The 16,160-nt window shown below is 46.3% G+C and overlaps 1 protein-coding gene across 1 annotated transcript; it reads left to right on the top strand.

Moving 5' to 3' along the window:
* Positions 1-1,080: 1,080 nt before the first annotated feature.
* On the top strand, positions 1,081-14,503 carry LSM1 (LSM1 homolog, mRNA degradation associated). Its single transcript, XM_056860746.1, has 4 exons — positions 1,081-1,165; positions 4,318-4,386; positions 13,802-13,917; positions 14,309-14,503. Exons 1-4 carry the CDS (start codon positions 1,120-1,122, stop codon positions 14,477-14,479), a joined length of 402 nt encoding a protein of 133 aa, XP_056716724.1. The 5' UTR covers positions 1,081-1,119; the 3' UTR covers positions 14,480-14,503.
* The last annotated feature ends 1,657 nt before the right edge of the window (positions 14,504-16,160 follow it).

Below are 16,160 nucleotides of genomic sequence, written 5' to 3'. Positions count from 1 at the left end.
TAATAGGGAATATGATGGCATGAATTAATCTAGTCTTGGTGGCCAGAGTCACATCCTTACACTTCAAAATCTTTTCTAGCTCCTTCATGGCTGCCCATGATATATAATATCTTATAACACACACACACACATACACACACACACACACATATACACACACACACATATATATATAAGAAATATATATATACTTATATAATATTATATTATATATATATATAATAAGAAATATATATATATTTATATAATATATATAATATTATATAATATATATAATATTATATATAATATATAATATTATATATAATATAATAATATATAATATATATATTTAATAAGATATATATATAATAATACACACACACACATATATATATATATACACACACACACACATACACATATATAAGAAATATATATATATATACTTATATAATATTATATTATATATATAATAAGAAATATATATATATATTTATATAATATATATAATATTATATATAATATAATAATATATATAATATTATATATATTATATATATATAAGATATATATATATATAATAAGATATATACACACACATATATATATATACACAGACACACACACATATATATATACACACACACACACACACATATATATATATATAAAAAAAAACCCCCAAAAACACGCCCGGGCTCAGCTTGCCAAGTCCCTCCGATCTCTTTGGGGCTGACGCTTAAGGAAGCCTTGCGCTTAGAACCGCGCCCGGGTCGCGCGGCGCGCAGCCGGCCGCAGCCCGCCTCCTCCTCCGGCTTCAGCCGAGCCCCACCACCCCCGGGCGGCTCCCGTTTGCCGCAGCGGATAGAAATCAGGCTCGATTCCCCGGCCACGTGGCCGTCCCACCCCCGGCGGCCCATATAAGCCTCGGGCCGGGGCGCGCGCGAGGCCCCTGCGGAGCTCTCCATGCGCACGGACCCGCCGCCGCCGGCCGCTCGCCGCCTCCCCGCCGCCGCCGCCTCTCCCCGCCCCGCCGGAGCATGTGCTTCCGGACCGGGCGGGGAGAGGGCAAGGGGAGGCGCCCCTGCGTGGAGGGCAGATGCTGGCGGCGGGGCTTCCGCTGCGTCCGGGGGGAAGATGAACTACATGCCGGGCACCGCGAGCCTCATCCAGGACATCGACAGTGAGTGCGCGCCCCTGGCCCCGGGGGAGCCTTTCGGGCGCGCCCCCTTCCCAATGGGCGCCGGTCCTTTTCGGCAAGCAGGGCCGCTCGTTTCTCTACCCTGGGTGTGGGAGTCCAGTGGCACCTTGGAACCAGCACCTTAAAGACGAACAAAAAATATGTTTCGGGCAGGGGATGTATGAGCTTTTCGTGAGCCACAGCTCACTTCAGCTAGAATGTGAATCCCCCTGTCTTTAAGTAGAGGAGAGTGAATTCAGACAAGCATTGGTATGTAAATGCTAACAGTATGTACACGTGAATAGCAGGCGTGATGGGATGAGGTGTGGCATGCAGAAGAGTCTGTGATGTCCAGGGGAGAGGTGGGTGTGGAGAAACCAGCATTGGCCATGAGCCATGAGCGCAAGGTCTTTATTCAGCCCAGGTAAATGCATTGCTCACAAAAGCTCATACCCTGCCAGAAAATATTTTTGTTAGTCTTTAAAGTGCCACTGGACTCTTGCTCTTTTCTAAAAATATTTTCTGGCAGGGTGTGAGCTTTTCGTGAGCCACAGCTCACTTCAGATACAGCTAGAATGTGAATCCCTCTGTCTTTAAGTAGAGGAGAGTGAATTCAGACAAGCATTGGTATGTACCTGTTAACAGTATGTACATGTGAATAGCAGGCGTGATGGGATTAGGTGTGGTATGCAGAAGAGGCTGTGATGTCCAGGGGAGAGATGGGTGTGGAGAAATCAGCATTGGTCATGAGCCATGAATGCAAGCTCTTTATTCAGCCCAGGTAAATGCATTGACTTTAGTTTGAATATCAACTGTAATTCATCAGTTTCTCTTTCCAAGAAATTCAGCAGTTCCTCTTTTCCCTGGACATCACAGACTCTTCTGCATACCACACCTAATCCCATCACGCCTGCTATTCACATTTACATACTGTTAACATTTACATTCTAATGCCTGTCTGAATTCACTCTCCTCTACTTAAAGACAGATGGATTCATATTCTAGCTGTATCTGAAGAAGTGAGCTGTGGCTCACAAAAGCTCATACCCTACCATTTTTTTAGTCTTTAAGGTGCTACTGGACTCTTGCCCTTTTCTACTACTGCAGACAGACTAACACGGCTACCCACTGTGAACTACCCTGAGTGGTGGTGGTTGGTTTTTTTTTAGATTGCGTGATTCTTTCCTTGGTGATGGCATTGTCACAACAGCCCGGCGAGGTAGGCTAGGCGAAGAGCTGTTCCAGATCCTAGGGCTGACGCTCCAGTCAATGTGCCGCACTGGTTCCTTCCTAGCCCATCGCTTTCGTGCACATCCAGTATCCTCTCTTCCATTATTTAGTCTTTAAACCTTTGACTCGGGAAAAGAGGCATTAGGGGAAAAAGGCGCCCTCCATCTTTTTGGCACAGGCGGTGTTTTAATGAGCGCTCGTTTGGTGTCCATGGAACTGTTAATCAGCGTTGCAACCTCTGTAACCAAGTAGGTAGATTGCTTTGGGCACAAAAGGAACTGGTTGGCTTCCTACTACTGGTGGAGGATGACTTATTTCCCTTTTCTCCCTTCAAAGGAAGGGGAAGAGCCTTTAAGATGAGCTGGTGGGCCATGCTGAAGCTTGAAGCATGAGGGTGGAGCTTGTAACCCTGCGCTTTTTGGATGAAGTGTCCGATAATTTGAATGAAACCTTGTGCATCTAGCTTCCACCAGCAGCTGCAGCTTCATCCCTTGTTGTTCACCACGCACACGCTTCTAGAGATGGCCTTTCACGGTGGGGTGGCTAGCCCTGCATGATGCAGAGTAAGGAAGGTGCTGGGGCTACAGATCTGGCTATGGATGTTGTACTTTACAGGTGAATACTGACGAAGCTCTTGCTGGCCAGCAAGCTAGCAGCAGCTGAGTTAGATCTAAAATAAGTTTGGCTTCCTTTCCTTGCAGGAACTATAAAACCTGTGCATGGCCAGGGGTGTGACTTGCAGATCAAGAAGCAAAATGGCTTTTGGCCCTTGGATGAGCCAGCTGTGGAGTCTTTGGCCCTTGGATGAGCCAGCTATGGTGTCTTTGGCTCTTGTGACTGGCAGCTTTGGCCCTTGGATGAGCCAGCTATGGAGCCTTTTTTAAAAAACAAGAATACTTATTGATATACCCAATAAAGAGTCCTAATTTTATTTTGTTTGTTTGATGTATCAACATTGTGATTTTTGTTGTTGTTAGCTGCTTTGGGCTCCTTTGGGGAGAAAAGCAGGCTATAAATGCCTAAGTAGTTTTTGGCAGTGCGCCAATGATGCATGGTGCCCGTGGTTTTAATACTTTCTCATGAGTTGCGATAACATAGCCTAGAACAGCAATTACTGTACTATGAGCAGTAGAAAAGAGCACGTCCAGTAGCAGCTTAAAGACAAACAAAATTTCTGGCAGTTAGTCTTTAAGGTGCTACTGGACTCTTGTTCTTTTCTACTGCTTCAGTCAGACTAACATGGCTACCCATTGTGATCTGTACCATGAGCACGTAAATGTGCTCCGCAGAGAGATCCTCCAGTGTTGCAACAGGTCAAAATGGCTATGCAGGTGATGCTGTTTCTATTTCTGTTGCTCTGCTGAATTTCCCTGTTGGTCAACTATATAGATTGCAGGAATCCTATGTGTCTGGCATTTAAAGGTATATAGAAGATAAAGTGCAAATTGTTTTGCACAATTCCAGTACCATTTAGACTGCATGCCTCCAAGATGCCTGGGAAGAGAGAACATTTTGTGCATTCAGCAGAGAATCCCCACCCGCTTCTTGCTTCTAAATCTCATTGACCATCACGGAGAGGGTTGGAAGCTGCCACATGGCACCCCTGTGTCTTGCGTTCATTGAGTCAAGCTGAAGCTTTCTTCTCACTTTAATCTTTTGCATCATTAATTTTCATTTATCGAAGGTTTCTGAGGGTTTCCTGCAAACTGCTTTGGAAACCAGTACTCAGCTGAATCAGAGGAGAAGACTCAAGCTTGTTATATCTTAGCTGAAGATGTGTTTGGTTTGGGAAGCTCTGAACTGGAGAGAACTGGTTTTGGAAAAAACCCCACCACCACTTTTTTTAAAAATGTCTGCTTGGTGCTGTTTGTGTTGCACAGATTTGTGGGTGACTTGGCTACTAATCTGGATTTTTCTCCCCCCAGAGAAACACTTGGTCCTCCTCAGAGACGGCAGAACGCTGATAGGATATTTACGAAGCATTGATCAGTTCGGTATGCTCCTCTAAGCTTACCTTGTTTTGTTTTTGTTTCTGTTGATATAGAGGTCACTGCCTGCATCCAGCTATGTTTGACAACAGCCCAGGATCCAAAGAAAACAGATACATGTAGGGGTTAAAGGCATTAGCATCCCTGTTTTGGTTAAGGCTGCAAACAGTGACTTTTTAAAGGCTTGTTGGAGAGCTGCTGGGGTAAAATCAGAGGGCTGGATCCAACCACTGTGCTGATGATAAAGCAGGGAGATGGCAGACTCTTTGACCGCCCCCCCTCAGAAAGGCTGTGCTGAGAATCCTGGGATCTGCTGGTACAAAAGCCAGGTAGTATGAAGGCTGTAATATGCAGGAGAATTGGGTGAGACTGGAAAACCTGGCTGGATCCAGCCTGGGATGGTTCCATTCCATTTGTGCAGGCTATTATCTTTTTCCCTTCTGATCTCTCTTTGCATCCTGGTTAGGGTTGCCAACCTCCTGATACTAGCTGGAGATACCAGGCTGTTACAATTGATCTACAGCCGATAGAGATCAGTTCACCTGGAGAAAATGGTCACTTTGGCAATTGGACTCTATGGCATTGAAGTCCCTCCCCTCCCCAAATGCCATCCTCCTCAGGCTCCACCCCAAAAACCTCCCGTCAGTGATGAAGAGGGACCTGGCAACCCTAATCCTGGTTCGAATCTTTAAAACTTCTCCCTGCTCTAAGTAAGCTGCTCAACTTCTGATTCGTAGCCAGGGTTCTATCCATCACTTGTGTTTGTGTGAATATGCGCTGGTCATGGCTGACTTCCTGGGGCGGGGGGAATTGTGGAGGAACTGGATTAAGGCAGGCTTGAAGATGACACTGTTATTTAGAGACTACTTGTTTTTGCCTTTCTGCATTTTTGCATTCAAGCAAATAGCTGTCTGAAGCATTCAGCTGAACGCTAATGCCCTTGGTTACTCAAGATGAATGCAGACTGGGAAAAGTCAAGATGACTGCAAGCTGGGGAAACTGCCATGTTTGTAATGTGATTTGGAAGGAAAAGTCAGGCGCTTCTGTATCTTAGAGAGCTACCCAACTGGGTTTGTTTAGCGTTTGGGCATCTTGATGCGCTTGGAAACTAGACAAGATGTTTTTGTACGAGCCGCGCCAGGGTTCTCTGGACCTGACTTGCCTTCCCTGCCGCCACGTGGCAGCTGTAAAGAGCTTGTTTCCTCAAGAGCCACAGGGCCCTATTTGGATCAAGGAAATGGCACGGTAGGCTGGAGCCCCTTCTCCATGCGCACCACAGTGCCATGCTGAATCGAGCTCTGAGGCACTGGGGAAGTGAGTTCTCCATAGCTGCTTTGTGGCCTCAGGGAGGGTCAATTGTATCAGGAGAACCCCAATCTGACTCCTTCAGAAATGTCATCTAGTTCGGGCCTAACTCAATGATGTAATATTTTGTGATGTTAGTGAACTTTTAGTTTGGCCTAAAATCACACAGTTATGCATGCTAATGAGTATTTAGAAAATGTGATTTCCTTTTTCTTAGGTACGCTGGGGATGTATATTACCTGTTTAATAACCATGTCATTAATCTCAGCTCATTTTCAGATTTGTAAGAATTTGTGTAAAACCAATAGTTCTGCAGGGGGGAAAAAGTGTTTCTTGGACTAGGCTGCTTGGAAGCTAATGTCATTTATACTGACTCCCAAAGAAATCTGCAAATGTGCAGTTTTAAAGCCTGCTTGAAAATACCCAGTGTGATCTGCTGCTGGGGATGGAGGGTAGCCCTTTCTCTAAGAGGCAAGGAACAGTGGTAGCCACCACGTGCATGAGATCTTCATGGTGGTAGAAAATGCTGTCAAGTCACCGCTGACCTATGGCGACCCTGTAGGGTTTTCAAGGCAAAAGACATTCAGAGGTGGTTTGCCATCACCTGCCTCTGCATGGGCCAAGAGAGTGCATAGAGAACTGTGACTGGCCCAAGGTCACCCAGCAGGCTTCATGTGGAGGATGAGATCTTCATACCCGTGTCTAATTCCTTCTCCCCGTTCTGTTCTGCAAGTTTGAGGGGGAGGGATGGAAAATAGCATGCACTAGAGGGAGAGGAAGTAAACAAATCTTTCTGGCTGATTTATTGAAGGGCATTTTTATGGTTTGAAAGGACAGGTCCATCGGTAGGTATTAGCTATTATAGCTAAATAGAACCTCCATGTTCAGCGATAGTGGCCTTCTGAATATCAGATGATGGGGGAGCCACAGTTAGAGGTTTTGATCTTAATGTCCTGACTGTAGATCTTTTCAGAGGATTTGGTTGGCTGCTGTGCGAAATAGAATGCCGCACTAGATTGGTGGTGGTTATGATCTAGCTGAACTTCTGTTTTGTAGTGTACCAGCGTAGAGAGCCAGTGTGGTGTAGTGGTCACGAGCGGAGGTTTGGAGTGGTGGACTCTGATCTGGGGAACCGGGTTTGATTCCCCACTCCTCCACAGGGGCGCGGAGGCTAATCTGGTGAACTGGATTTGTTTCCCCACTCCTCCACATGAAGCCAGCTGGGTGACTTTGGGCTAGTCACAGTTCTCTTAGAGCTCTCTCAGCCTCAGCTACCTCACAGGGTGTCTGTTGTGGGGAGGGGAAGGGAAGGCGATTGTAAGCCGGTATGATTCTGCCTTAAGTGGTAGAGAAAGTCGGCATATAAAAACCAACTCTTCTTCTACCTTCAAAGGATTCACTCTCCCGGTTAAGCTTTACCCTCTTGCAAAGCTATCCCTAATGATGGGCAATTGAAAAGCACAAAGCATTTTGAGCATCTGTAGGCTTGTGTCTGAGGAACTGGGCTCTAGTCTCTGGAAATTTATGAATGTGCCACGCGATGCCCCTTTCTTTAAAATGTGCTGCTTGTTTTTAAAGCAGCCACTTCATTTTTTAATGTCAGAGACAGAAGTCAGGCCTTAAAGTGGCAGAACTGTTATTGTTACCAGTTTGGTTTTTTCTTCCTTAAATGCAATCATTTTTTTCCCTTAATGACACAGATCAGGATAGTTTTGAATGCAGATTAAAATGCCACAGTTCTAGTCATCTCCTTTACCGCTAGAGGGAGTCAAATGCTTTCAAATGGCATCCCTACTGCTTGAAGGTATGAGTGTGTACAGTCAGGCCAGAACTCTGTAGAAATCATTCTCTCAAACAGCAGTGAGGAAAATCCTTATGTAGGGCCTTTTTAACTTTTCCTGATCTCTGCTTTCCGAAACCATATACAAAATGCAGTCCAAAAAAAAGTGGGGGAGTTCATTAATTTACCTTCAGAATACCCCATCCGTCACCTTTTTCTTTCTGGTTACGGCGATTATTGTGTTAGGTGAACCCATGTGATTTAATGGGTAAAATGTTGGGAAACTGGCTCAGCAGATCTAGCTTTAAATCCTGGCCCAGTGGTAGAGCTCCTGCTTTGCTTGCTGAACATCCTAAGTTCAATTCCTCAGCATCTCTGGCTAAAAGGTCTTGGGTGTAGCAGGTGATGGGGAAGAGGCTTTTTGACCCAGGGAGCAACTCCTAGTCAAAAGACAGCACTGGGCTAGGTGGACCTGTAGACTGAAAATATGCTTTGCAGGCTTGTTCTGTGGCATCTTCAGTTGAAATATCTTGGGTAACAGGTGTGGGTGAAGGCCTTTTCTTCCTGAGATAGTACCGACAGTGCAGATGGGTCTGTGATCGGTCTTGTTATTGGGTAGCTTCATGTGTTTGCATGGCATCGAGTGAGTCAATCAGCCCTCAGAGGATATTCGCCCACAAGAATTCATGTACTCTGGTGAATAAAACTGAAAGCGGTCTCAGTAGAATTTGGGGAGCGGAAAGGGAGATGCCTTGGCAAGATTCGAGCTTCCGATTATCTGAAGCAGAAAGAAAAGTTGATTTTTTTTACCCTGATTTTCTCTACCTTTAAGGAGTCTCAAAGCAGCTTACAATCACCTTCCCTTCCCCACAACAGACATCTTGTGAGGTAGTTGGGGCCAAGAGAGTTCAGAGAGAACTGTGACCGGCCGGAGGTCACCCAGCAGGCTTCATGTGGAGGAGTGGGGAAACCAACCCGGATCACCAGATTAGAGTCCACTGCTCTTAACCACTACACCACGCTGGCTCTCTTTGGGGTTGGGGTCTGTTGGCACGAAGCTCTGTCTGCCCCACGTGCAAAGAAGCTTGGGAGCTCTTGGTGCTTTAGAGGTGACCCGAACAAATAGCTTTGGATCTCTGCTAAACACGAGTGATTAGGCTTGCCAGTATTGAGAGTGATACAGAAACGAACGAAGAATAAGCCACTGCAGATGAAGAAACCACTGTTAACTGCATCCTTTTAAGGGACGGGGTGAGGGTGATAACATTTTTTAAGATCCTTAGACCTTATTCTTAGTGGCGGCTCACAATGTCACTTTGAAAGCAGATTGTGATAATAAACAAGGGAGAAACATAATGCTCGGGTCTGGTTAATGGGAAGCATGTTGCCGTCCTAGGAAACCAGTAGTGGAATAGGTCTTTCCCTGATCCTTTATCCATATTTATAAGCTGAGACGTTTTATATTGACTATAAAAGCAGACTAACATCATTAAAGGCCTGTTAAAGTTTGAATTATGGTATCCATGCCGCTGCTCTAGGGAACATCTAAAAGGAATTTATAATACGCTCCTAGTAAATAGCTGTTCAGAACAGTCTCTCTGGTTGATTAAAAGGCGACTGGAGTAGGATGCTGGCATAACTGCGCAGAATAAGTGACATCTATCCAGACATGGCATGACTCATTTTATAGCTTGAAATACGAAATGGAGACTTTGATGTAAGTGGTATCTAATACCCAATGAGGTTAGGCGGGGTCGTTTAGGGGATTCAAAGGATCTTTCTATTCCATTCTTGTGCCTTTTCTCCAAGTAGGGCAGGGCATTTGTATGGGTTTTGGCACCTCTGTTTTACCATCTCAGCAACCCTTTGAAGTAGGCTAGGGCTGAGTATCTTGGATTTGGATTATTCATAGAATCATAGAGTTGGAAGGGATCAACAGGGTCATCTAGTCCAACCCCCTGCACAATGCAGGAAACTCACAACTACCTCCCCCCCACACCCCCAGTGACCCCTACTCCATGCCCAGAAGATGGCCAAGATGCCTTCCCTCTCATAATCTGCTTAGCGTCATAGAATCAGCATTGCTGACCGATGGCCATTTAACCTCTTCTTAAAACCCTCCATGGAAGGAGAGCTTACCACCTCCTGAGGAAGCCTGTTCCACTGAGGAACCGCTCTAATTGTTAGAAAATTCTTCCTAATGTCTAGACGGACACTCTCTTGATTTAATTTCAACCCGTTGGTTCTGGTCCGACCTTCTGGGGCAACAAAACAACTCGGCACCCTCCTCTATATGACAGCTCTTCAGGTACTTGAAGATGGTTATCATATCCCCTCTCAGTCTTCTCATGGTTGAGTGTGGAATTTGAAGCTGGGTCTCCCCAGTCTATGAAGACAAATTTAAACTTGGGCTACTCGTTCTGTCCTAAGCAATGCATGGTGCTGTCTTCCAGTTAATTGCAGGTTTGCTAAAAAATTTAGCAGAGTTAGATGCAAAACTGAAGTGCCGCATGAAGCATCCCAAATATTTCACTGTGTCAGTGGCTGGGGACCAGCCTAGGCTGCCTTATCTTGAACAATCTTCCACTTCGGTTTACAAAGCCAGAGCTTCTGGCTTTCTTCAAGATAAGTGCGTTTATAATTAAGGTCTCCCTTGCCAAATAGCGATGCACCGTACATAATAATGGCACATAAAAACTGCTCTGGAATTCTTAAAGGCCTTGTAAACTCCGAAGATTATGTGCGAGATGTTCTCTGTTTGGCTGGCTAGAAGTTCTTGAAGGCACCTAATAGGTCTTTCTTGACTCGTTTTTTTAAAGGCATCGTTGCCTCTGACCAGTCTATCTTCGCTGTTGGCCCTAGGAATAGAACTGAAATTCCCATTAAAGAAATCTGGGCCTCTGCCCTCACGACAGCACTGGGGTCCTCACATTTCCTCCTCTGGTTCTTGACACTCGATGGGTCAGGTCAGCAGAATCGGATGTTTGTTAAGATTGGTCCCCCCCACCACCACCACTCTGACAAAAATGTCTTGCAACTAATAATCACGTCTAGCTGCATTTTTCCTTGGGGCAATGGAAGTTGATCAGGGTTTGGCCCTGTAAGTCAGATGTTCCATTAGACTCTTGCATCTTTGCCGTATCTGGGTGCCTTATTAAGTTGCACACTGAGCCACTTGCCAGGAAAAACATCATAAAAGCAGGAAGCAGCCCTATTATGCATGTGGCCTGTGTTCTTCTGTATTGGTATCTTGCAGAGCAGTTGTTCTGGCAACAATTCCCGGGACAGTCTGCGCTGTTTTCGGCCGTTCCTTGAACTGCCATCTGGACGATGTATGCGAAACGGGCGGTGATGTGACTTTAATTGATTTTTGTGCCATTTTTCATCAAAGCTCCTCATGGTTTCCCAACATAAAATTCCATAGCAGAAAAGAAACGTTCAGCTAAAAATTCTTCTACAAAGCTCCACCTTGCATTTTCCCTATTTATTTTATTATTTCTCACTGTAGGGAACCCAAAGTGGCTTACATCATTTTCCTTCCCCCATTTTATCACCACAACAACCCTGTGAGGTAGGCTAGGCTGTGAGTGTGACAGACCCGAGGTTATTCAGCAGCCTTCCATGGCAGAGAAAGGATTTGAGCCTGGGTCTCCCAGATCCTAGTCTGACACTCTTAACTGTTGAATCATGCTGGCTTTCTTCCTAACTGCAGGAAGGAAGGAATAGCCCTCACATCAGTTGGCAGTCCATTCCAAAGGGATGGAACTGCCACTTAAAACATTTTTGCCCATCCTGAAGCTGTTACAGCCCATTCCGGAGGCTGATGGCCAAATTGCTTTAGGTGGTAGTGTGGCCCCTACGCCAGTGTCCATGCCACTTGCACCGTGCAAACTGGCATGGACTGGTGTCCGTGCCACTTATGCCGGTACCCCTGGACCACGGCAGCAGCATAGTCCGTGGACGCTGATGTGCCCCCACCACCACCGGCGTTCTCCTGGCACAAGTCCCCCAGGAGGCGTTCTCGGGGCGTTCCAAGGGGCAGAGCTGCCTTTAGGCAGCTTCCAAACCCCTTTCGCCCTGGAAACACCTTTTGGGACACCGGTGGTCCTGCAGCACCTTTTTTGGTAGCACAGGCCCGCTTAAAGGTTCCCCCCCCCTCCATCCCGGAGCAGAGTCAGCATGCTGTAGTGGTTAAGAGCAGAAGACTAATCTGGAGAACTGGGTTGGTTTCCCCACTCCTACATATGAAGCCAGCTGGGTGACCTTGAGCTAGTCACAGTTCTCTCTGAACTCTCTCAGCCCCACCTACTGAGGATGGTGCCGAGTTGTTTTCTGTTGCCCCAGAAGGTCGGACCAGAACCAATGGGTTAAAATTAAATCAGAAGAGTTTCCATCTAGACATTAGGAAGAATTTTCTAACAGAGCGGTTCCTCAGTGGAACAGGCTTCCTCGGGAGGTGGTAAGCTCTCCTTCCCTGGAGGTTTTTAAGAAGAGGCTAGATGGCCATCTGTCAGCAATGCTGATTCTATGATCTTAGGCAGTTCATGAGAGGAAGAGCATCTTGGATATCTTCTGGGCGTGGAGTAGGGGTCACTGGGGGTGTGGGAAGGAGGTAGTTGTGAAATTCCAGCATTGTGCAGGGGGTTGGACTAGATGACCCTGGTGGTCCCTTCCAACTCTATGATTCACAGGGTTTCTGTTGTGTGTGTGTGGGGGGGGGGGAAGGTGATTGTAAGCTGCTTTGAGACTCCTTTTGGTAGAGAGAAGCGAGGTATAAAGACCAACTCTTTTTCATCTTCATCTTCTAGGAAGCCATCAAGAGTTTCTTGAGTAACTCTGAAATGTTGCAGTCTTTCCCAACAAACCAGGGTCCTGCCTGCTCATCCCATTCACCGGGGCTTACATTTCTCAGTCTTGTGTTGCCCTTGAAACGAACGTGGACATTAATCCCCCAAATGATTGACAAGAGTAAAGCTGAAGAGAGTTCAATTGCGGCAGGGTATTCAGATTCCCAAGGACCTGGACGGGCCTCCGGGTACCAAAGACCAGTGTGACGTTTGGAGAGGAGAGCAAGCATCCTACAACCAGAGGCCATACTTTTTTCAGATCAAGGACTAGATTAATCTCTTCGCAGTGGTGTAGCACCCCACGGCAAAGCGGGGCAGTGGCGGACTCTAATCTGGGAAAAGGGGTTTGTTTCCCCATTCCTCCACATGACCCTTGAGCTAGTCACAGTTCTCTATGAACTCTCTCAGCCCCACATGCGTCACAAGGTGTCTGTTGTGGGGAGGAGAAGGGAAGGCAATTGTAAGCCGCTTTGCGACTCCTTAAAGGTAGAGAAAAGTGGAGTATAAAAACCAACTCTTCTTCTTCTGAGAGCCTGAGGAGGGCAGGGTTTGGGCAGGGACTTCAATGCCATAGAATAAAATGGCCAAAGCGACCATTTTCTTCAGGTGAACTGATCTCTATCGGCTGGAGAGCAGTTGTAATAGCAGGAGATCGCCAGCTAGTACCTGGAAGTTGGCAACCCTAACTGCTGTTTTCACTAGTGTTTTTTTTACCGTTACCCCACCTTCCTGGTTAGAGAAGCAGCAGCAGTGATCCTTCCCCACCATTGGGGGTGCTGTGGGTACAGCTGTAGTATCCTCAGAGCAGAGGTGACTCAGAACCCTGCGTCTTGCTACGTTTTCTGACTCTCCGGAATGGTTGCGTACTTAAAACGCTCTCATTGCAGCTTAAACGTTTATTTAAACGAAACTAAGTACCATGAGTCATACTATAGATTGAGCAAGAGATTACTGTGAAAGATGAGTAGGTCTTGGTAGAATAGCACAAAGGAAAGATCTTGGGGTTTGGGTAACTGAAGAGCTGGGAACAATATGCACTTTTTGGACAGCAATAACACGCTCATATTTGTCTGCATTTAAGTTTATGCAAGTGTGCACAGCAGGAGACGGGCTGGGGAGCAGCTACCCAATCACTCACGGCTCTTCACATGAAGCTGCCTTATACTGAATCAGACCCTTGGTCCATCAAAGTCAGTATTGTCTACTCGAACCGGCAGCGGCTCTCCAGGGTCTCAGGCACTTACTTGCCTAGTCCCTTAAACTGGAGATGCCGGGGATTGAACCTGGGACCTTCTGCATGCCAAGCAGATGCTCTACCATTGAGCCACAGCCCCTCCCCTACACAGCCCCTCCCCAATGTGTGCATTAAAAAAAATCAGCCTTGGTTCAGACGTTGTGAGGAAGCATGTGTGTTAGATTTCTCATGCCTCTCTTGCCCCCCACGTTTCAGTCCTTTCTCTGTTCTCTCCCCTTGTCCTGAAACTTGCAGCCAATTTGGTGTTGCACCAGACGGTGGAGCGCATTCACGTGGGTAAAAAATACGGCGACATCCCCCGTGGCATCTTTGTGGTGAGGGGCGAGAACGTGGTTCTTCTGGGAGAAATTGTAAGTAAGCAACGCCCACCCACCCTCTCCATTCCCCAGCTGTCTGGTTTAGAAAGATTTCCCCTCTGTCAGTTGAGAGGGTGGGATCTCCACTGGTGTTCCTGTGTTCAAGTTAAAAATATAAGAAAACCCCTGCTGGATCGAACCAAGGCCCATCAAGTCCAGCAGTCTGTTCACACAGTGGCCAACCAGGTACCAAGTTTCCTGGGGTGAGGCTGGACCCAGACAAATTGAGATCTCTGGTGGGGGGGCTGGGAGCATTTTGTGACCTTAGGCAGATCATGAGAGGGAGGGCTTCTTGGCCATCTTCTGGGCATGGAGTAGAGGGTCACTGGGGGTGTCTTCATCACTTTGGACACGATGGTGTGACTTGACCCTTCTTCTTCTGCAGGACCTGGAGAAGGAAAGCGACACCCCATTGCAGCAAGTGTCGATCGAGGAGATCCTGGAGGTCCAGCGGGTAGAGCAGCAGGCGAAGCAGGAGTCGGAGAAGCTGAAAGTGCAGGCCCTGAAGGAGCGGGGCCTCTCCATCCCCCGGGCCGATACCCTTGATGAATACTAGAAAGTCTGCATGGACAGGCGGCAGCATCTGCGCAACATTTGAACTGCAGGGGCTTTGTGTTGATATCTCCTTATGACCGAGGACTGGTGTCTTCTTTTTGTTTTATGTTCTTTTTTGGAGGGGAGGGGGAACACAGGACACAATTTAATCATGGCTTTTGGCTTTCTTTTGGCAAAAATCACTGTTCCCGACGACCTAAGCGCTATCAGATTTCTCATGTATTTGAATGTTGATGGAGCAGCTTGGGACAAAACTTTTTTTTTAAGTTGACTTTCTTTAACTGTGACTCTAGAGGAGGTGGAATGATATCTCCTGATGTGTAAATAAAAAAACAAACACACCAGCGGTTCAAATGCTGGTGTAGCTGAGGCTGCAACCCTTTTGAGAGTCTGTGCTTGCCTCTTTCATCAGAAAGGGCTTTCCGCCCCCGCCCCCCAAACAGACCCAAGACAAGGGTCAAATATAGCTAGAATTGGCATAGCAGAGAGTCTGAAGGATGTGGGGCAGGGGTGACGGTAGTGGGTGGAATTGCCACAGTCCTGAGATGTGTCATTCTTGGGGGATGAACATGGTTCAGTCAGTTGTAGTGTAGAAAATACCCAAGTGGCTACATTATTATTTGATCTTGGCTATGAGTGCTGGTAAAACTGGTCAGGGTTGTGATAGCTCATCTCTCCTGCAGCTCCTACAGAAACACCAGTTCAGTCTACTGATAATGTATCTGTAGAAAAGAGCAAGAGTCCAGTAGCACCTTAAAGACTAACAGCATTTCTGACGGGGGTCACAGGTCACTTCTTCAGATACAGCTAGAACGTGAGTCCTTTTCGGAATACCACCACCATATGGTTTGCCCACTTATACTTATTATTTGACAACTCCTCGTCTCTCTAGAGACTTCTGTTTAGCTAGACTGAATGCCAACCCCTCTATGGTAATGCAAGGCAAAATTCTGAACATACCATACCCAGACAGGATTTGTCCTTGCTCTTCTGGCTCTATTGATTCATTAGCTCATGCCCTTTGGGAATGCCGCTTTTATGAGGAACTTCGATTACGTTATATCTCTCCCGTTTTAACATATAAATCTAATGCCTCTGTGTCTGACTTAATGCCTTTTTTATTAAGTGACAGGGATCCCAAGGCTGCATGGTCAGTGGCAAGATTTATTTCAGTCCTTATATCCCTCAAACATTAGATCTAAAATTACACTGCTCAAGATCAATGGATCAAGGAGCTTCTAAGGGATAAAGGAAAAAGGACGTGAGTCCATCTATCCTTAAGTAGAGACCGAGTGAATTCAGACACACAATGGCAATAGTATGTAAATGTCAATAGCAGGCAAAGACATTAGCAAACATGATTGTGTGGTGATAATGTATCTGTTACTTTTTTATACTATCCTTCCTCAAACCAGCAAAAACCTGTTCAGCAGGGTGGATTAGTCTGCCTTGGTGGGCCGACCTTGGGTAGTATTAAAGGACAGCAGAATGCCACAAGGGTATGAGTCCTGCTGGATCAGACCAATGGACCATCTTGTCCAGCATCCTCTTTCCCTACAGTGGCCACCCCCCTTGGCACAGAGGTCAAATCCCCTGTCATTGATGTTGGCCCCTTGGGGAAAGGTAAAGCAACTTGAAAAATGCATTTACTGGCCAAATAGATACTCTTCAGCATTTCTGGT

This window comes from Euleptes europaea, chromosome 14, assembly GCF_029931775.1.
Source record: "Euleptes europaea isolate rEulEur1 chromosome 14, rEulEur1.hap1, whole genome shotgun sequence".
Lineage (NCBI taxonomy): Eukaryota > Metazoa > Chordata > Lepidosauria > Squamata > Sphaerodactylidae > Euleptes > Euleptes europaea.
The sequence above is the reverse complement of the archived record's forward strand: the minus strand, read 5'-3'. Positions and strand labels throughout refer to the sequence as shown.

Excerpts from the sequence above, each read along its gene's own strand:
- LSM1 (XM_056860746.1), top strand. The coding sequence starts at position 1,120 with ATGAACTACATGCCGGGCACCGCGAGCCTCATCCAGGACATCGACA. Across the intron at positions 1,166-4,317 it reads CCTCATCCAGGACATCGACA|AGAAACACTTGGTCCTCCTC; the intron begins GTGAGTGCGCGC and ends TTCTCCCCCCAG. Across the intron at positions 13,918-14,308 it reads TGGTTCTTCTGGGAGAAATT|GACCTGGAGAAGGAAAGCGA; the intron begins GTAAGTAAGCAA and ends CTTCTTCTGCAG.